Genomic DNA, 15,733 nt, shown 5'->3' with positions numbered 1-15,733 from the left:
AAGTGGAACTAATGCGAATGCGCGGTTGCAGTGTCACACTTGTAAAACAAAATTCGGAAGCCTGACAAGATGCTGAGTCTTCCTGATTTTAAACAAATTGAATCTTGACAGGAAAGCGTCTTCATTTGACAGTATGTTTGCGCAGTTAAGTATCGAATTCGCCTCCCTGGGTAAAATAGTGTCTCTGCATATTAATTTTGATCAAATTTTAGATATCTCATTCTCTCAATATGACCTGGCATGAGCGATATGGGTTCAATTATCTATTGTGATATTTTATAACAATAATGAAAAACATTTATAGTTACTGCAGACTAATTTTTTAAAAATGGCAAAATTCTTTACAAAGTTATCAAACTTCTTTGTGTCAGTAGCAAGACACGACCTTCGATTTTTAGTCACCGGTAAGTTTCGGTTTTCATGGATATATACGAATTTTGGTTTAAATTTTTTTTTTGGTATGTTTTTTTGCTCATGTCAGCAGGTTCGATGATACCAAAAAGGTCAAATGATGAGAGTAGAACAAGTTACATATTCCAGATATTCTACAATAACACTGTGAGGGATGTGACTAACTATTAGTGCCTTTATTGAGGGGTTTCTTTAACACACCTTAACACAATATGCATGTGAACTTGACAAACCTGTGCACATGTAAGCCCAGCAATGTCAACTTTGACAACTCAACTCCAACCATAACGTCAAGTAGATGCAATGAGATTAACCTCTGCACTGTGAAGTTGACGCGCTAACCACTGGACCACCGGCCCGCCCTCATCCACATATAGGTCAAGCCAATTAAACATGATAGCCAAACTTGTGAGTCTCTGGTTCAACGTAGCAAGCTGGCACATAAAAATAGACAGTTAGCAACACTGTTCCTCGCAGCTACGTTGTTATGACAGGCCAGACATGACGGAGAGCAGAAGTTCAGTTCGAAAGACTATGCCCGCACAACCTCCAAGTCAAATCCTACAAGCACCATCACAAGTCAATTCAATGCACGCGGGCCTTCAAGCCACTTATTTCAAAAGTGACTTTTTTTTTTTTTTTGTTGGTCTCTGTTGTCATTTAGTCATTATGTACTGCGCCAACAAAATGTAACATTTATGACTTTGACTTTCCACAATTACCTCATTACCACCACTGGCAACCACCCACTTTGTAGGTACCAAATCTCAGTCAATTTCAGTCAACTCTTGCGGTACTCTTTTAATTATTTCCTCCTGTTTGGACTGGCTTTATTTGGGTGAAACTCAATGAGCTCAACATGGGTAACTTGCTTGTTTATGAGCTTTACTGCCACCACACACATTAAGACTCGAGCTTGATGTGTTTAAAAAGACACCAGGCTCAAGACATCTCACATGTTTTCATTTCACAATGCACACCATTATTCAAATCAACTGTTGTGTAATGTTGTACTTGTGATCATAAGACTATTGCTTTTGGTGCCTGAGGAATAAACTCAATCACTCCCACTTTATCTTCTGTTCTATTCATTGGTATAAAGAAAAATATTGACACATCTCAGTTAATTAGCGAACCACAGGTGACTTGACCCATCAGTTCCATCCAGCTAACTATTTTCTGGGATTATCCCACTTGGGTTGATAGAGTGCTGAAGCCAGACAACCGCCTGTATTCAGACTCACATCATCTCTTAGTGTGAAATTAACCCATCATTAGTAATGCTCCATCTCATTTAATCATGACGTTAGGGACAATCATATGCTTCGAAATATGTGCCGCCTGTGAGGGGAAAGATGCTCAAGTGCCCCAACCCACAAAGATCACTTAACGTACCTTTAAGATCAATATAGACGGGGATTGAGCCACACTTCTCTTGGGTCCAACAGTAGAGACCGCTAACATAAATTTTTTTAGGGTGGGTGGTGGGGGAGATGGTGGCCCAAAAATTACTTACTCAAAAATCTTGTAAAAAGTATGATTTATCAGTGTGCATATATAATCACCATAATAATGAAACTGCTATTTCGAGCCCCCAAAACTAGATTTTAAATACAGTCCACAGTTGCCCAGATGGCTAACTGGTCCTTCTATACAAACACAGATCAATCAAATGGATAAAGTTCAATCTGGAAACATAAAGTCACTTACCGCCATATTCCTGTCCATGCATTTGGAGGGAGGGGACACATCTGACCCAGTAAACTGTTTGTGGTAGGGGGCCTGGTCGTTGCGCTGTGCATGAGAAGTGTTATGAGGGTGACAAATTTTTAGAGCACTGCTCCAACAGGTGTCCGCTGCTACACACGTGGTATAGGCGTCATCTAAATACAAGTCACTGCTTGCTGCCTGCGGTACCGGCTGTTTGTGTTTGGTTTTGATCTTGCAGGAACAAGAAGCAATTTTGGATCCACGCAGCGAGGTCCTCGAGTGGTTTAGATGAGGAACAAGCTGATTGAAGCTGCTGCCATCTTGGGCGAACTGTCGCACAAGCTGTCGTTTGTGCAGAAAATCTTGGTGGGTATCTAGCAGGTGGCAGAGGACGATGGCTTTTTCCAGCTCCAATTCCTGCCTATGCAATTTATAGACTCCCTGCTCACTATTTATCTTCCCAGACAGCATCAGCAGCAGCTGCTCCAGATTCAGCTGAGTTTCACGTGTGGAGCTGCCTGCCTCAATGTTGGTGTATCGCCCACGGTCTTTAAAGAGACACCGCAGCCTGTTGGAGTGTCTGTTTTTTCGGCACGCACGTCTGGAAGTCACCTCCTGCACATGCTCCCGTGGTTCCCGTGGGTGCCTTATCTCCACAGAGAGGGCCTGCTCTGTTCGCTCCTCTTCCACTTCCAAAACAGCATGTAGCGTTTCTAGCTCTGGACCATGGTTCGCCAGGCCCTGGCATGGTTTCTTGGATGATAATAGCAAAGGGTTATGGCCATCTTTTCTCATTGTGCCACAGTCAGAGCACAGTATACACAGGTGACACAGTCATCTTTAAAGAGTGTATCACAAAGGACGTGCAATTGGGTGATGGACAGTTTATATCAGTCATGCAGCATGCGGTTGTCAGACCAGGACACTGGAATGATGAGACAGAGAAGGATGTATCGTACAGAAAATGGTATGACAAGAAATAGCACTGCTATAGTCTAGCAATAGATTATATGGTGGGTGTTAAGACAACATGACCACTGACTGTACACATTATGACATTATCCAATTCAAGAGCTATTCTCCCTTAACAAATGTCCCGTTACCTCAAATGAAATGATTTAAACTATTAAAAACAGTTTTGAGTATGATACAGATGTGCTGGGTGATTACTTAATCTGCATCTGTCAGGATGATTTCTTTTTAACTTTTTTCTTTCAGAATTTGCATCTGAAAATTGTGCCCCCTGACGTTCATGGTATTAGGAGTAATAAAGCAAATCTCTTAAGTGGAATTCAAACCCAGCTAAACTTGTGTTTTGGACAATGTTACTGTTTTTTGATTTTTTTCGATCAGTAAAGGCAACTAAATCAGTCAAAACTGGAAATCGGAATTTTGTGGTGAGAAAGAATATAAATATACCGGTAATTTACGGCCATGCTGCCCAGCCCAACAACAGCAATCCGACAGTGTCATAAAAGCTCCCGATACAGCGCTTGTGATGGATAGGCTCTGTATTGTGTAACTTGGGGATCGTCGGTGTATTTACTAAAGATATGTTACGTCAATTCAGTAGAGGTGTCACTGATGTAATAAACTATCGATTAGTTACTTGCAAATGACATGCGGATGAGGACGTATGAGGACGTGCAATTGGGTGATGGACAGTTTATATCAGTCATGCAGCATGCGGTTGTCAGACCAGGACACTGGAATGATGAGACAGAGAAGGATGTATCGTACAGAAAATGGTATGACAAGAAATAGCACTGCTATAGTCTAGCAATAGATTATATGGTGGGTGTTAAGACAACATGACCACTGACTGTACACATTATGACATTATCCAATTCAAGAGCTATTCTCCCTTAACAAATGTCCCGTTACCTCAAATGAAATGATTTAAACTATTAAAAACAGTTTTGAGTATGATACAGATGTGCTGGGTGATTACTTAATCTGCATCTGTCAGGATGATTTCTTTTTAACTTTTTTCTTTCAGAATTTGCATCTGAAAATTGTGCCCCCTGACGTTCATGGTATTAGGAGTAATAAAGCAAATCTCTTAAGTGGAATTCAAACCCAGCTAAACTTGTGTTTTGGACAATGTTACTGTTTTTTGATTTTTTTCGATCAGTAAAGGCAACTAAATCAGTCAAAACTGGAAATCGGAATTTTGTGGTGAGAAAGAATATAAATATACCGGTAATTTACGGCCATGCTGCCCAGCCCAACAACAGCAATCCGACAGTGTCATAAAAGCTCCCGATACAGCGCTTGTGATGGATAGGCTCTGTATTGTGTAACTTGGGGATCGTCGGTGTATTTACTAAAGATATGTTACGTCAATTCAGTAGAGGTGTCACTGATGTAATAAACTATCGATTAGTTACTTGCAAATGACATGCGGATGAGGACGTATGGGGGGGGGGGACAGTTTTTTTTCAACTACGGCAAACGTCGAACTAATGTTAATCTATGAATGCAACAAGTGATAATGTAGGAAAAGAAAAACAACAACATCATCATCATCAGCGCAATGATCAACAACGCGACAGTAAACGATGGTGTGCAACATCCAGACGTGGACGCTTCGAACTTGAGGCCAATGGCTTATTAGAAGTCCACTATTTAATTAGCTTACGTGAGTAGCCTACAATATATTAGGATAAACTCTTTGATTTTATAAATGAAATAACAAGAGAACGATACGGCTCCTGGGTAAATTGGGAGCTGGATTCGCTGTTACTCGCTAAATTTAATGCATTGCGCTAAAACATTAGCGCAATAGTTGGAATTGTCTGGCTGCGACTTCAACCGAACTTACCTCATAGCGGATACGTACATTGCAACGCTACATTGCCTTCACTGCATTCGGGTACATTAAAACTACGTGCAAAAGTGACCACCGTTAGCTCCAAAAGGTCCCTGGAGCCGTCGTGCGACAGGGGGTTTGTTTATCCGTAAGGAACACGTCACCCGACTGGACCGTCCAGGAGTGGTGCTGCCTTCAAGTACCCTCCGGCGTTTGACCATTCTTTATTTATTACCTGTACTGATGATAATGAAGGCAACATAAATTTAGCCGACGTGTGCAAGATGATTACGCATGATTACGGTATAACCCGTCAGTGCAGAGTATTCCACTAAAAATACGAAAGAATTGTGACTTTGGACTCAGTATTTTCTGATACACTCACATAACAATATGTTGTTTCACCAGCTCGGTGACTTTAACCCTGGAGCCCACCTCAGAGTCCCCAGACTCTGCTTCCCCAAGGGAAGGCATGTTGGTGGACTCAAGGAGGTTTTTCTCTACACTGACTCACAATTTTCCCAGTCGAGGTCAGCAGCGCCCAATCACCACTATACAAAATGTTAATGGTGCATTGCTTCCCCCTCCTGAGACGCTGGAATTTCTTCAAAGCCATCCCGAAGTCGTTTTCCATAGCATTGCAAAGCTCCACCCATGCCCAAGTTTTTGCCTCGATGACCACGGAAGCTGCATTCCGCTTGGCCAGCCAGTACCAGTCAGCTGCCTCTGGGGTCCCACAGGCCAAATAGGCTTAATAGGACTCCTTCTTCTGCTTGATGGGATCCCTTCCCGCCGGTGTCCACCAGTGGGTTCGGGGATTGCTGCCACGACAAGCACAGATGACCTCACTGTCCCCCACCTCCTCAGAGATGTGGGCAAATCTCTGCCACATGTGGCAGTTGAAACTGGATGCTATGATAAAGATTGACGGGTGCACGCACGGCCACCCCTGGCCACCCATCACAAAGGTGATGCGTCACCCTGGTCACCTCACTGAACATTTTCTGGTTCTGCCCAGGGGTGCAAAGTGCACATATGGACACCCTTATGTTTGAACATGGGGTTTGTTATGTACAATCCCTGACGAGCACAGAAACAGAACACCGCTCGGGTTCTGAAGGTGAGTCCGTTCCTCCCATTCAAGCCCTTGCAGTTACTCACTCACTGTCATTGCCCATGCGAGCATTAAAGTCCCCCTAGTAGAACGAGGGAGTCCCTTTTTCCGGTATTTAATCAATAGCTTGTGTTCCGTACAGCGTAAGTGATGTTCGTGTCATAAATCATCAGCCTTCTTCAGATAACTGAAAGTCAATTTGTAAAATTAAGTTTTAAGAATTATTCATGAATCAAGCTTGAAGCCACAGACAATCCAGCCCCATCATACCCAGACTGTACATCAACATGCAAAAAAAGAAAAAGGAAAAAAAAAAGACACACCCACCACAGGAACTGAACTGCAATCTCCCAATGGGATTGTACAGAAGCAAGTGGGACATGACTATGAGAGAGCTTTACCTGAAACAGGAGATGCAGGGATACCAATGAAGCGTTAGCTTTCTTTGTTATTGTTTTTTTTTTTTTTTCGGCCCCTCCTGCTTTTTAAGTATAGGCGGGTACATAACATGATGAGCATGATACAATGATGAGCTATTTATTGCTTTATGTAATCTCTGTCACCGAAGCCGGATAGTCTCAGAGAGCCGAGGAGATGAAAGATCTAAGAGGCACTATTTAGACAAAGTCACATTTGTGAGACCTGGAATTGGGATGCTAACTGAGCCCGAAGCTATTCCTCAGAGCATTTTTCAGGTGGACATCTATTTTATTTTTATGACTATTAAAACAATTGGGTGACACCATATATTCTCACAAAAAGGTATGTGTTCTTTAAATTACTACATTTTGCCTTCTAATTCGTAAAGTTCATCCAATGACAAGGATATTTTGACATGAACCTTCCTTTGCGATGCAAAAATACATTTAAATGCATGTAGCTTTCTATAAAATTTTAATATAATAAAGCGGTTAAAGGGCCATTAAGAGCATCATTGGTTTGAATTCCTCAATATTTACAGTTCAATTGTGTGTTGTCTTTCCTCTTTATTAGAGTCAATAAAAACGAATCAAACTTTGCATTACCGTTTTAGAATCATTTATGTCAAATATAATTAATTAACTTCATAAATGAATGTCGGTGTTTTCCTTAAGATACATTTTGGCAGTGATGATATTTCTCAGCTAATTCTCAGGATTGGGCAGGGAGAAGGGAGGGGAAGCACATGTTGACACAAAAGGCAACATTATTCCCTCATGGATTCGCGTTATATCCTATTATGAAGGGAGAATTTTCCTCTTTGATCACTGAGCAATTGTCCCGGAGTTGTAAACGGTTCGTTTGAATCGGGAAATGACACAACAGTGGATATTCAAAATGTAATTGAATTTCAAAATCTCCTGCCGAACAAATGTGTTACTGAAAATTAAATGTACCACATGGCCCTTTCCTGCCCTCCCACTCCTTATTCTGGCAAAAATAAGCAGTATCGAAAAAGTAGCGGCCAACTCGTGTCTTCCGATCGTGCAAAACATACCTCAGCTGAGCAAAACAGCGGCTTAAGATTCTAACATGCAGCCCGCCCTCCTCCTGTCGTCCAGGAGATGAGAGGCACCCCTGTGGTGTCATCAGGTGCTGAAGCGTTTTAATGACAGATTACAGGAAGCAGTGTTTATGCCTGACGATGGGGGCCATAGAAAGCAGAAATGTCTTTTTGTGCCCCCTGGGCCCGGAATGTCCACTATCTCGAGGGGCCAATATCAAATTCTCCTCTCATCATCCACTAATCGACATTCCTGTGTCAGGTCAGGGGGGAAATCTATGAGAGAAAAAAAAAAACCAATACCCCAAAAGAGACACGACACATGGAAAATTCAAAACACAGGAGCTATCTATTTCCAGTGACTATTTCGAAATGAATTCCTGACTTCCATGGTGTTCTCTCCTCGTACTGTATGTATCGATTTGCTTTTGTTTCAGTCGCGGTTTGTAACCGTTTCTACTTTCATGAAAACATTGAACGCATTATTTGAACGATGGTCATTCAGCACATTCTCGCTTAGGCGAATGTTGGCTCCCCCCCTGTACTATCTCCCTCCGATTACTGAGTGATTGTCTGTGAATCCCGAAATTCTTTGTCTCCAGGGAATCCCCTTCTACAGGGAAAACCACAACACAGGTGACACCTGCCCTCCCCCCCCCTCACCTCCCAATGCTTGGGAAAACTACTAAACCAAACGTTAGCAACAATTCCCCACCCCCTAGCGTTTCAAAACGGGCTAAGAGAGCACTTTGATTTCGAACCACACTTTTTACAAGTCTGTGCACCGTTTTGCAAAACGCCATCAATACCGACTACCGCTGCAGGCTCATTTGGCAACACAATCCAATACTGTAATTACGCTACAATGGAACGAGGCCACAAAAAAACGTGGCTGTTTGTTGTATGATATGCATTGGTCGGTGTGTTCATTTGTAAGAGGCAAAGCGTATTCATGTGTTGCAGGCGGATGGTCATTCAGGCAGCCATGCGAGTGCAACGCGTTGTGGAGAGCGTATGCAAGTGCTGGAACCCGACTATCTGTCTCCTGGTGACCTTGCTTGGATCTCTTGTTTTAGTGGCGCTCAGTGTGCTGTTGCGATTAGGTGAGTACAGACAATCGTTTAAGTAGGTGCATGAGGAAAAATATTGGTCATGCTAAGTTCCGGTTTTATACAGTATGTTGTAATATCATGAATAATTTTTCCACACAGTGCCCGGTAGCTTTGAATAGTTTTCACCGCCTTAATAATAAAATGACCGTTTAAAAACTGCCCTTTAAATTGACTTGAGTGATTTTTTTTCTGTTATTTGAATTTGTTTGATAATCTGTAAACATTAAAGTGCGGTAGACTATGCAAAAAAAAAAAAAAAAAAATGTAAGAAGAGGGCAAACATACCTTCTTTTTTCACATGTAACGTAACATTACGCACTTTGTTCACACGTGTTGGCATTCAAGATCTTTAACGCTCTATGTCAATCCAACAGTAAATGGTAACATATCTCCACCAGTTTATATTTCGTGTCACTTTTTTGTTTTTTTGAATTTCAATGTAAATGTGCCGCACTCTGTTTACAGGGGACGTCAAAATAACTAGACGCGCTGCACACAGTAAGTAATGATGACTTTTTGGTTTCTGATGTTGATGCAAGTGAGAAGTAGAAAGTATGGCCGATGAAGAGGAACCATGTAGCATGAAAAAAGGCAACAACTCTTCACCCCCCTACTCTCTGCACCTATGAAATTTGAATACTCTGGCTACTATCCCATGTGTAATCCAAGTTTCACTTTACAAACAAAAAGGGAGAAGCCTGTGAAATGACCTCGATTGGGTGTGATGTTTAGAAATATGCCTCTCAAGTCTTTGTGAGGTGTTGAAACCAAAGAAAAGTCTCCGGGCGTTGCGTCTCATTGGCAGAGCCAAAAACATCGATGCAACCAAAACAACCACAAAAGTTAAAAAAAAAAAAAAAAAAAAAAGGTGTCATGTGGAGGGGTTGGCTCAGTCCTGTTTACCAACTCGTGAACTTCTTTAACTGATAAGTGACTTCCTCCTGATCCAGAATTTGCTCATATGTTCAATCCCTCATTTTTTGTCCTGTTTGTCTTTTTTTTTCTTTCAGCCAGTGACCTGCAATATCCAGTGAGGAAGTATTACCAAGGTAAGGATGGGCTATCAATACTAAGCGTACATGCACCTGCCACAGAATTTCATCTTCTTGAAGAAACTGTCAACATTCAAGCCAATGATTGTTGACAGATAGATTGAAAAAAAAAAATGATACAAAGTGCCTTGAGCTTTCCAAACAAGTTCACACGATTTTACAAAACCACTTTCCAACAACTAATATACAGTAAGATAGTGTTTATGTATACCAGGGGTGTCAAACTCATTTTGGTCGCTGGCCACATTGTAGTTACGGTTTCCCTTGGAGGGCCGTTATGAGTTTTGGGAAACCATCTAAATGTTTAATCCCCTCCACATATTACATACACAGCGCACAACAAATTGATGAATAACTAGTTTTAAAATCAGAAGTCAAGAATAATGACTGTTATTGTGGATTACATATGACAATTTGAAATTTTGGTTCAGACTTTAGCAAGCATCATGGAACTTGACATGCTTGATTTGCTTTCGCGGGCCACACAAATGATGTGGCAGGCCAGATCTGGCCCCCGGGCCTTGACTTTGACACCTGTGATGCATGCCATGGGAAGATTACAACTTTATCAGTAAGGCCTTAACTGTTTCAGGCCTGGTTACTCCAGTCGACATCTTATCATGTTATTAGATTACAGGGTGCATGAAAGGGTTAAGTTACAGTCAAGTTTGTCACACGTTGACACAATTTCTCCTTTGCATAGTTTTGTTTCAACTGGCCCAATTCTAATCGTTTTAATCCTATGTAGCCCAGTTTGGATATAGTGTATGTGATAGAGCAGAACAAAAAGCACTTTGAATGTGATTCCCTCAAATTTGAATCAAGCCAAAAAAATAAATAAATCAATCAAAGCGGGCAAGTGGACAGTTTGGAGAACCTCCTCATTGCCAGCAAAACCCTTTGGTGGGAAGTGACAAAGTACTGGTCTCTGTATTATAGAGCATGGGCACATTTTACCGAGGTGGAATAATCATCATAAATGGATAGATAAAAACTAAGGGAACTAATGAAAATTGTCTTTTTTTTTTTTTTTGTCCAAAGTGCGACTGGCAAATGGGCTCAACAGATGTGAGGGCCGCGTGGAAGTGTACTACAATGATTACTGGGGCACTGTGTGCGACGACGACTGGGACATTTTGGATGCCCAAGTCGTGTGTCAGCAGCTGGACTGCGGAGTGGCTGTGGCCATGGACAGCAACTCAAAGTACGGGCAAACCTTGATACCCATCGTGCTGGATAACGTGGACTGCGAGGGGAGTGAAACAAACCTTGGTCACTGCGACAGCCTGGGCTGGGGCGTCCACAACTGTTACCACTATGAGGATGTGGCCATCAAATGTCGAGGTAAAACGTTCAAGTACAGTATTTAAAAAGGGTGGTGTTGAAAATCTGTCAGGTATTAATTGTTTCGTGTTTTTTAATTTTTTTTTTTGTCTTGTGCTATTAGAACCACTGGTGGTAGGAGCAAAAGCTTCGGGGGATATTACGACACCACCTCCACAGAATGCAATCTTGGGTAAGTACTCTATCCATGTTATAAATTTTAAAACCGATTGGTGCTTTTCCATTGTCAGAACCACAGGGTACAATTTCTGGTGAAGTAGGTGGTCAGTCTGAGTGTGTCAAGTCAGATTTATGCAAAAAGGATGCGTTCTCCTTCAGACCGCTTTTGTCCTGTCTTGACGAAATCAAATGTGTTAGCATACGTGTTAGTGCTTTTAATTTATGTTTTAACCCTTTCATGCACCGTCCACTGTAGTAACCGTTGTCTCCGAAAGGGTTAATTGACTGTTTTCTCTTTTGTTGTTGTACTCTTGTTAGTATACGTATAAATGAAAAGTGCTTTGGAACAACCGCAGCTTTTGGGAAATGCGCTATGTAGATAAAGTTGTATTGTATTGTACTCCTAACCATGCAATATAATCCGTTCAATGTAGTCACCTCACTATTCAATTCTTTTAGAGTCTGACCCGAGTGTTTCATTTGTGAGCGGGGAGAGAACTGCCGGTGCATTCCCGTTTTGGTACCACGACTCATTCCTACTGAATTTGTTTGTGGCCATACCGAGACCTCCTCTTTGTAATGATCACTTTGCTTTTTTTGGTTTGCGATTTGCATCTGATCATGTGACAGTTAACAAGAATTTGATGAAAATGGAACAAAAAAGAAAAATTATTGCTATTTGGCACACACTTCTATAAAGTGTACCAAATGATATCTACGGGTGGAAAAAAAATACTTTGGATCAACACGTGAATATTGGTCCGACTCTTGTCCACTGTTCTGATGCATGAAGTTCAAATCGTTTGTGTTGCAACGGGCAAAGTCAGGTTTTTCCCACTCATCTGTCTGGAGAAATATAGATGACTCATAAGTTCCAGGATGTCCCTATTGCTTCCTAGTTTACCTTTGAAAAACATTATCTTGAGGCATAAGGTGACAATGTCTGTGATAATCGAATTTAGATCATCATATTGACCATCTCGAACACAAACCTTTTTTTTGGGGGGGGGGGGGTAAATTCCATTATTTCATAAGTTCTTATTTACACCATATGTAAAATCGTCATGAAATTTATCCCACCTAAATTAACGGTCTCTATCTTTAGATGGCAGCGTACGTCTCGTGGATGGAAGGGACTTCTGCCAGGGCCGCGTGGAAATCTACTATCAAGGACGCTGGGGGACGGTGTGCGATGACGACTGGGATGCAAGGGAGGCTGAGGTCGTTTGCCGGCAGTTAGGTTGTGGCCAAGTCGTTTCCGCTCACACCAACTCCTACTTTGGTTACGGCACCGGCCATATTCTTCTGGACAACGTTAACTGTATGGGCGGTGAGGAGCAACTCGCTCAATGTACAAACCTTGGTTGGAGCAACCACAACTGTGGCCATCATGAAGATGCTGGGATCACCTGCTCTGGTACGTTACTCCAAACCTTCTATGTATACTTGAAGAAATATGTCCCAGGTGTTTATTGCACTATAAAATCAAACGTTTCATATTCATGCATTTGGACCTATTTAAAGCCCGGCTCCGGTATGTTTCTTTACTAAACAAATTGTGTTTGAGGGTGACATAACTCTTAACTCTGAACTGTTGTCTACTCAGGTACCGAACCCACCCCAACTGTGCCTTCAGTTTACCCTCCCACTGGAAGCCAAGGGTCAACCCGCTCCACACAGGAAATGGCAGGTATTGTTGTTTTAATCTCACCCACTCAGGTACGGCTTCAGGATTTTTTTCTCTCCTGATGCTAAGGCCGGGGTCTTCACTGATACGTGTTGGCAAATCGAGAAAATAATCGATTTTCATGGCTTCTACTTTTTAGGCTCCCCCCCACCCCCCCAAAAAAAAAGCAACTATGCTCCGTATGAAAGTAGTTTTAACTAAATTTGGCCAAAGAATATTCAATAGAATTGTTAAACAAATAAAACTGGCCACAAGGCAACAGCAAAAATTTTCACGCACCAAGGTGACAGATACAGCATGGGACAGCGGCCATGTGCCTGCCAATGAACAGGCAGTGCATCCAAAATGGTATAACGAGTGCATTTATTCCATACGCACAACTAATTAAAACAAACAACTATGCATTGGCAATATTGATTTTGATCACAACACCATTGAAGAATTATTAGTATTTAATTATTATTAATTCCTTGAATGAATAAAAATAATAAAGCCTACAAAGTTCAGCGGAATTGCTGCAACTAAAAAAGCAAACATTTTGTTTCGAGCAGCTAGCAGTGAGAGAATGTTTTCTTCAGGACTTGGCTCATTTTTCTTATCCGCCCTTTTATTTTATTTTTTTTTCGTGCCCCTGGGAGACTGGACTTTCATTTTCTATCCAGCCTCTTTTTTGAAAAAGAAAAAAAAATGCATGATCACAAAATGATTTATTACTGTAACGAACTGTATTCTATTTGTTTTAACATAGCGCACACGTAGATTAAATACTTTACCCACCTCTTCCTGTTACACACGTGGAGTACAAGCGCCGCACAAACATGCAGGCAGGAATTGGATTGTGAACGTTGTCAGGTTTTTTTTTAAATATAAATAAATGAAAACCTTTTCAAATATAAAATTTAAAAAGTGCAGGGGCTAAACTGCTGCTACACAGATTTCCGATGCTGCTAATATCACCCCATAGCCTCGGTGTCTTGTCGTTCCTGCACCCGCTTGGTGAAATGTGAAGGTTTTATGAATAAAGACAAGTCTTCTGGGAGCAGAAAATTATATTTCTTTCGTTGAACTACGAATACGGTAGCTATGAACCTGTTTTTAAAAAAAAATTATAGTGTAAAGATGTGCACCATTGTTGGTTGACCAACAGGTGGAGACATTTCTCCCCCAGGTTTCTTGGACTGAATCACCCTGCCACCAAACCAAACACTTATTGTTCTCATCTTTTTTTTTTCCAGTAACAAATGTTGATGTCACAGCTACAGACCTGAAAAGCATTTCCACCACTGCTCAGACAAAAGGTACTCATCAAACTAGTGATACTATGTGCCTAATTTTAACTGTACATTCTGGATGAGAGGGAAAAAAAACGTCTTGAAAAATGTGATTATAAATGTGTCTTTCTGTGCAGCTCTAATGGCTATTCGTGTGGTGGATGGATACGACAGCTGCCAGGGTCGTGTAGAAGTGCAGTACGATGATGTATGGGGCACAGTATGTGACGACGGCTGGGACATGGCCAATGCCATAGTGGTGTGTCGGCAGCTTGGCTGTGGCATGGCTCTTGAAGTGAAATTGCAGGCCTATTATGGCTATGGTACAGGTCCCATCCTGCTGGACAATGTACATTGTACTGGTGCAGAAACACATCTCTCCATGTGCGCCCACTCCGGCTTGGGTCAACACAACTGTGGCCATCATGAGGATGCTGGAGTTACCTGTACACGTAAGGCTTGACTATTTAACATGGGGTCAGTGGACCACAGTAAGTTAAGAAAATGAAAATACGACTGAGCATAGGGTTTGTCTACATCTCCTTTATGATTATTTAACGTACACACACGGCACATCTTTTAGGTATTAATGTACATTTAAATATAATACCACATTGATGAAACTGACATAGTCGTATATCAATCCCAATCAGATATTAGCATATTTTAGCCTATGACAAAATACCGTCAATCGAAAATCATGCCATTGTGCAGTGAGTGGTCAAATTTCGTGCCCAGCACAAGTCTAGCATGGCGAGCTGTTGAATTCTACGCAGAGGCAGGTTCGACCGAGTGTTGGCATTTTCAGAGAAGTCCCTACCCGCCGCTTTGCTGCAGCCAGCGGGATGATTTCAAAAATAAAATAACGATGAGCATAATAAAAATGCAGTAAATAAGCTGATTTCTACAAACGTTCAAAGGATTTGACACACTCAGGTCAAATATTATTAATGAAACAGCACACCTGTTGCTCAGCTGTGTTTCTATCCACCTCCATCACCATCAAATTCATCAAAATAGTGTTCGACAAGCGGTCTAACTTGCGCCAAAAGACCGACTTCCAGCCACCAAATTGTCATGCATGCATGTCAAAGAAAACGCACTCGCTACACCAAGACGGCCAGCGTGGCACAAGAACAGTCTGCCAAACTTCAGTCGCAACGAGGCCTGCACCGGCAAGAGAATAAAGATGTGGATGTTTTCACACTTGAAATCACAGCCCATAGAGTACCTTCTAAAGAGCACTGACATTCCACTCACATTTAAGTTTCAATATTAAATGACAGGCAAAGTCGTGATATTTGTCAGTAAATACAAAATGCAGATAACAGTGGCCTCTTTCTTTTTTCCCCCTAGCGGTTACACCCTTCACTGATTTTACCCGTGACTTTAGAGCAACAGATGAGATAGCCTCCGGGAATCCCACCACCTCCACGCCATCTACTGAAGGCAAGTCTACACATCATTTATACATTATCATGAAAATTTGCTTGGCTAATTGAAGACCGTTTCTTCTCTCTGTAGGATCACTAAGGCTGGTTGATGGTCAGCATGAATGCGAAGGTCGCTTGGAGATGT

The 15,733-nt window shown here is 41.7% G+C and overlaps 2 protein-coding genes across 10 annotated transcripts in view; one reads left to right on the top strand and one right to left on the bottom strand.

Annotated features, from left to right (window-relative positions):
- tspoap1 (TSPO associated protein 1) overlaps positions 1-3,738 on the bottom strand; it is a 40,330-nt gene extending 36,592 nt beyond the window's left edge. For 4 of the 9 annotated variants that reach the window (XM_019895121.1, XM_019895125.1, XM_019895126.1 and 1 more), the window contains exon 1: positions 2,122-3,737. In XM_019895121.1, coding sequence (XP_019750680.1) covers positions 2,122-2,916 — 795 coding nt within the window. In that variant the 5' untranslated portion in view covers positions 2,917-3,737. Of the gene's footprint in view, positions 1-2,121 lie in introns of all 9 variants that reach the window. The other 5 variants (XM_019895128.1, XM_019895127.1, XM_019895123.1 and 2 more) reach the window with 3 other exon arrangements.
- A 4,759-nt stretch (positions 3,739-8,497) lies between these two features.
- Positions 8,498-15,679, top strand: LOC109531105 (scavenger receptor cysteine-rich domain-containing group B protein). The gene is made up of 10 exons (XM_019895197.1): positions 8,498-8,633; positions 9,108-9,140; positions 9,653-9,691; positions 10,736-11,038; positions 11,142-11,210; positions 12,303-12,614; positions 12,804-12,887; positions 14,120-14,182; positions 14,293-14,607; positions 15,512-15,679. The coding sequence occupies exons 1-10, from the start codon at positions 8,498-8,500 to the stop codon at positions 15,655-15,657; spliced, it is 1,500 nt and encodes a 499-aa protein (XP_019750756.1). The 3' UTR covers positions 15,658-15,679.
- Positions 15,680-15,733: the final 54 nt, after the last annotated feature.

Source organism: Hippocampus comes, unplaced genomic scaffold, assembly GCF_001891065.2.
Source record: "Hippocampus comes isolate QL1 unplaced genomic scaffold, H_comes_QL1_v1.1 scaffold177, whole genome shotgun sequence".
Taxonomy (NCBI): domain Eukaryota; kingdom Metazoa; phylum Chordata; class Actinopteri; order Syngnathiformes; family Syngnathidae; genus Hippocampus; species Hippocampus comes.
The sequence above is the reverse complement of the archived record's forward strand: the minus strand, read 5'-3'. Positions and strand labels throughout refer to the sequence as shown.

Bases quoted from the DNA above. Each gene is read 5' to 3' on its own strand.
- LOC109531105 (XM_019895197.1), top strand. From the start codon at position 8,498: ATGGTCATTCAGGCAGCCATGCGAGTGCAACGCGTTGTGGAGAGCGTA. The intron at 12,615-12,803 runs GTACGTTACTCC...TTGTCTACTCAG, and splicing joins TGCTGGGATCACCTGCTCTG to GTACCGAACCCACCCCAACT. The intron at 14,183-14,292 runs GTACTCATCAAA...CTTTCTGTGCAG, and splicing joins CACCACTGCTCAGACAAAAG to CTCTAATGGCTATTCGTGTG.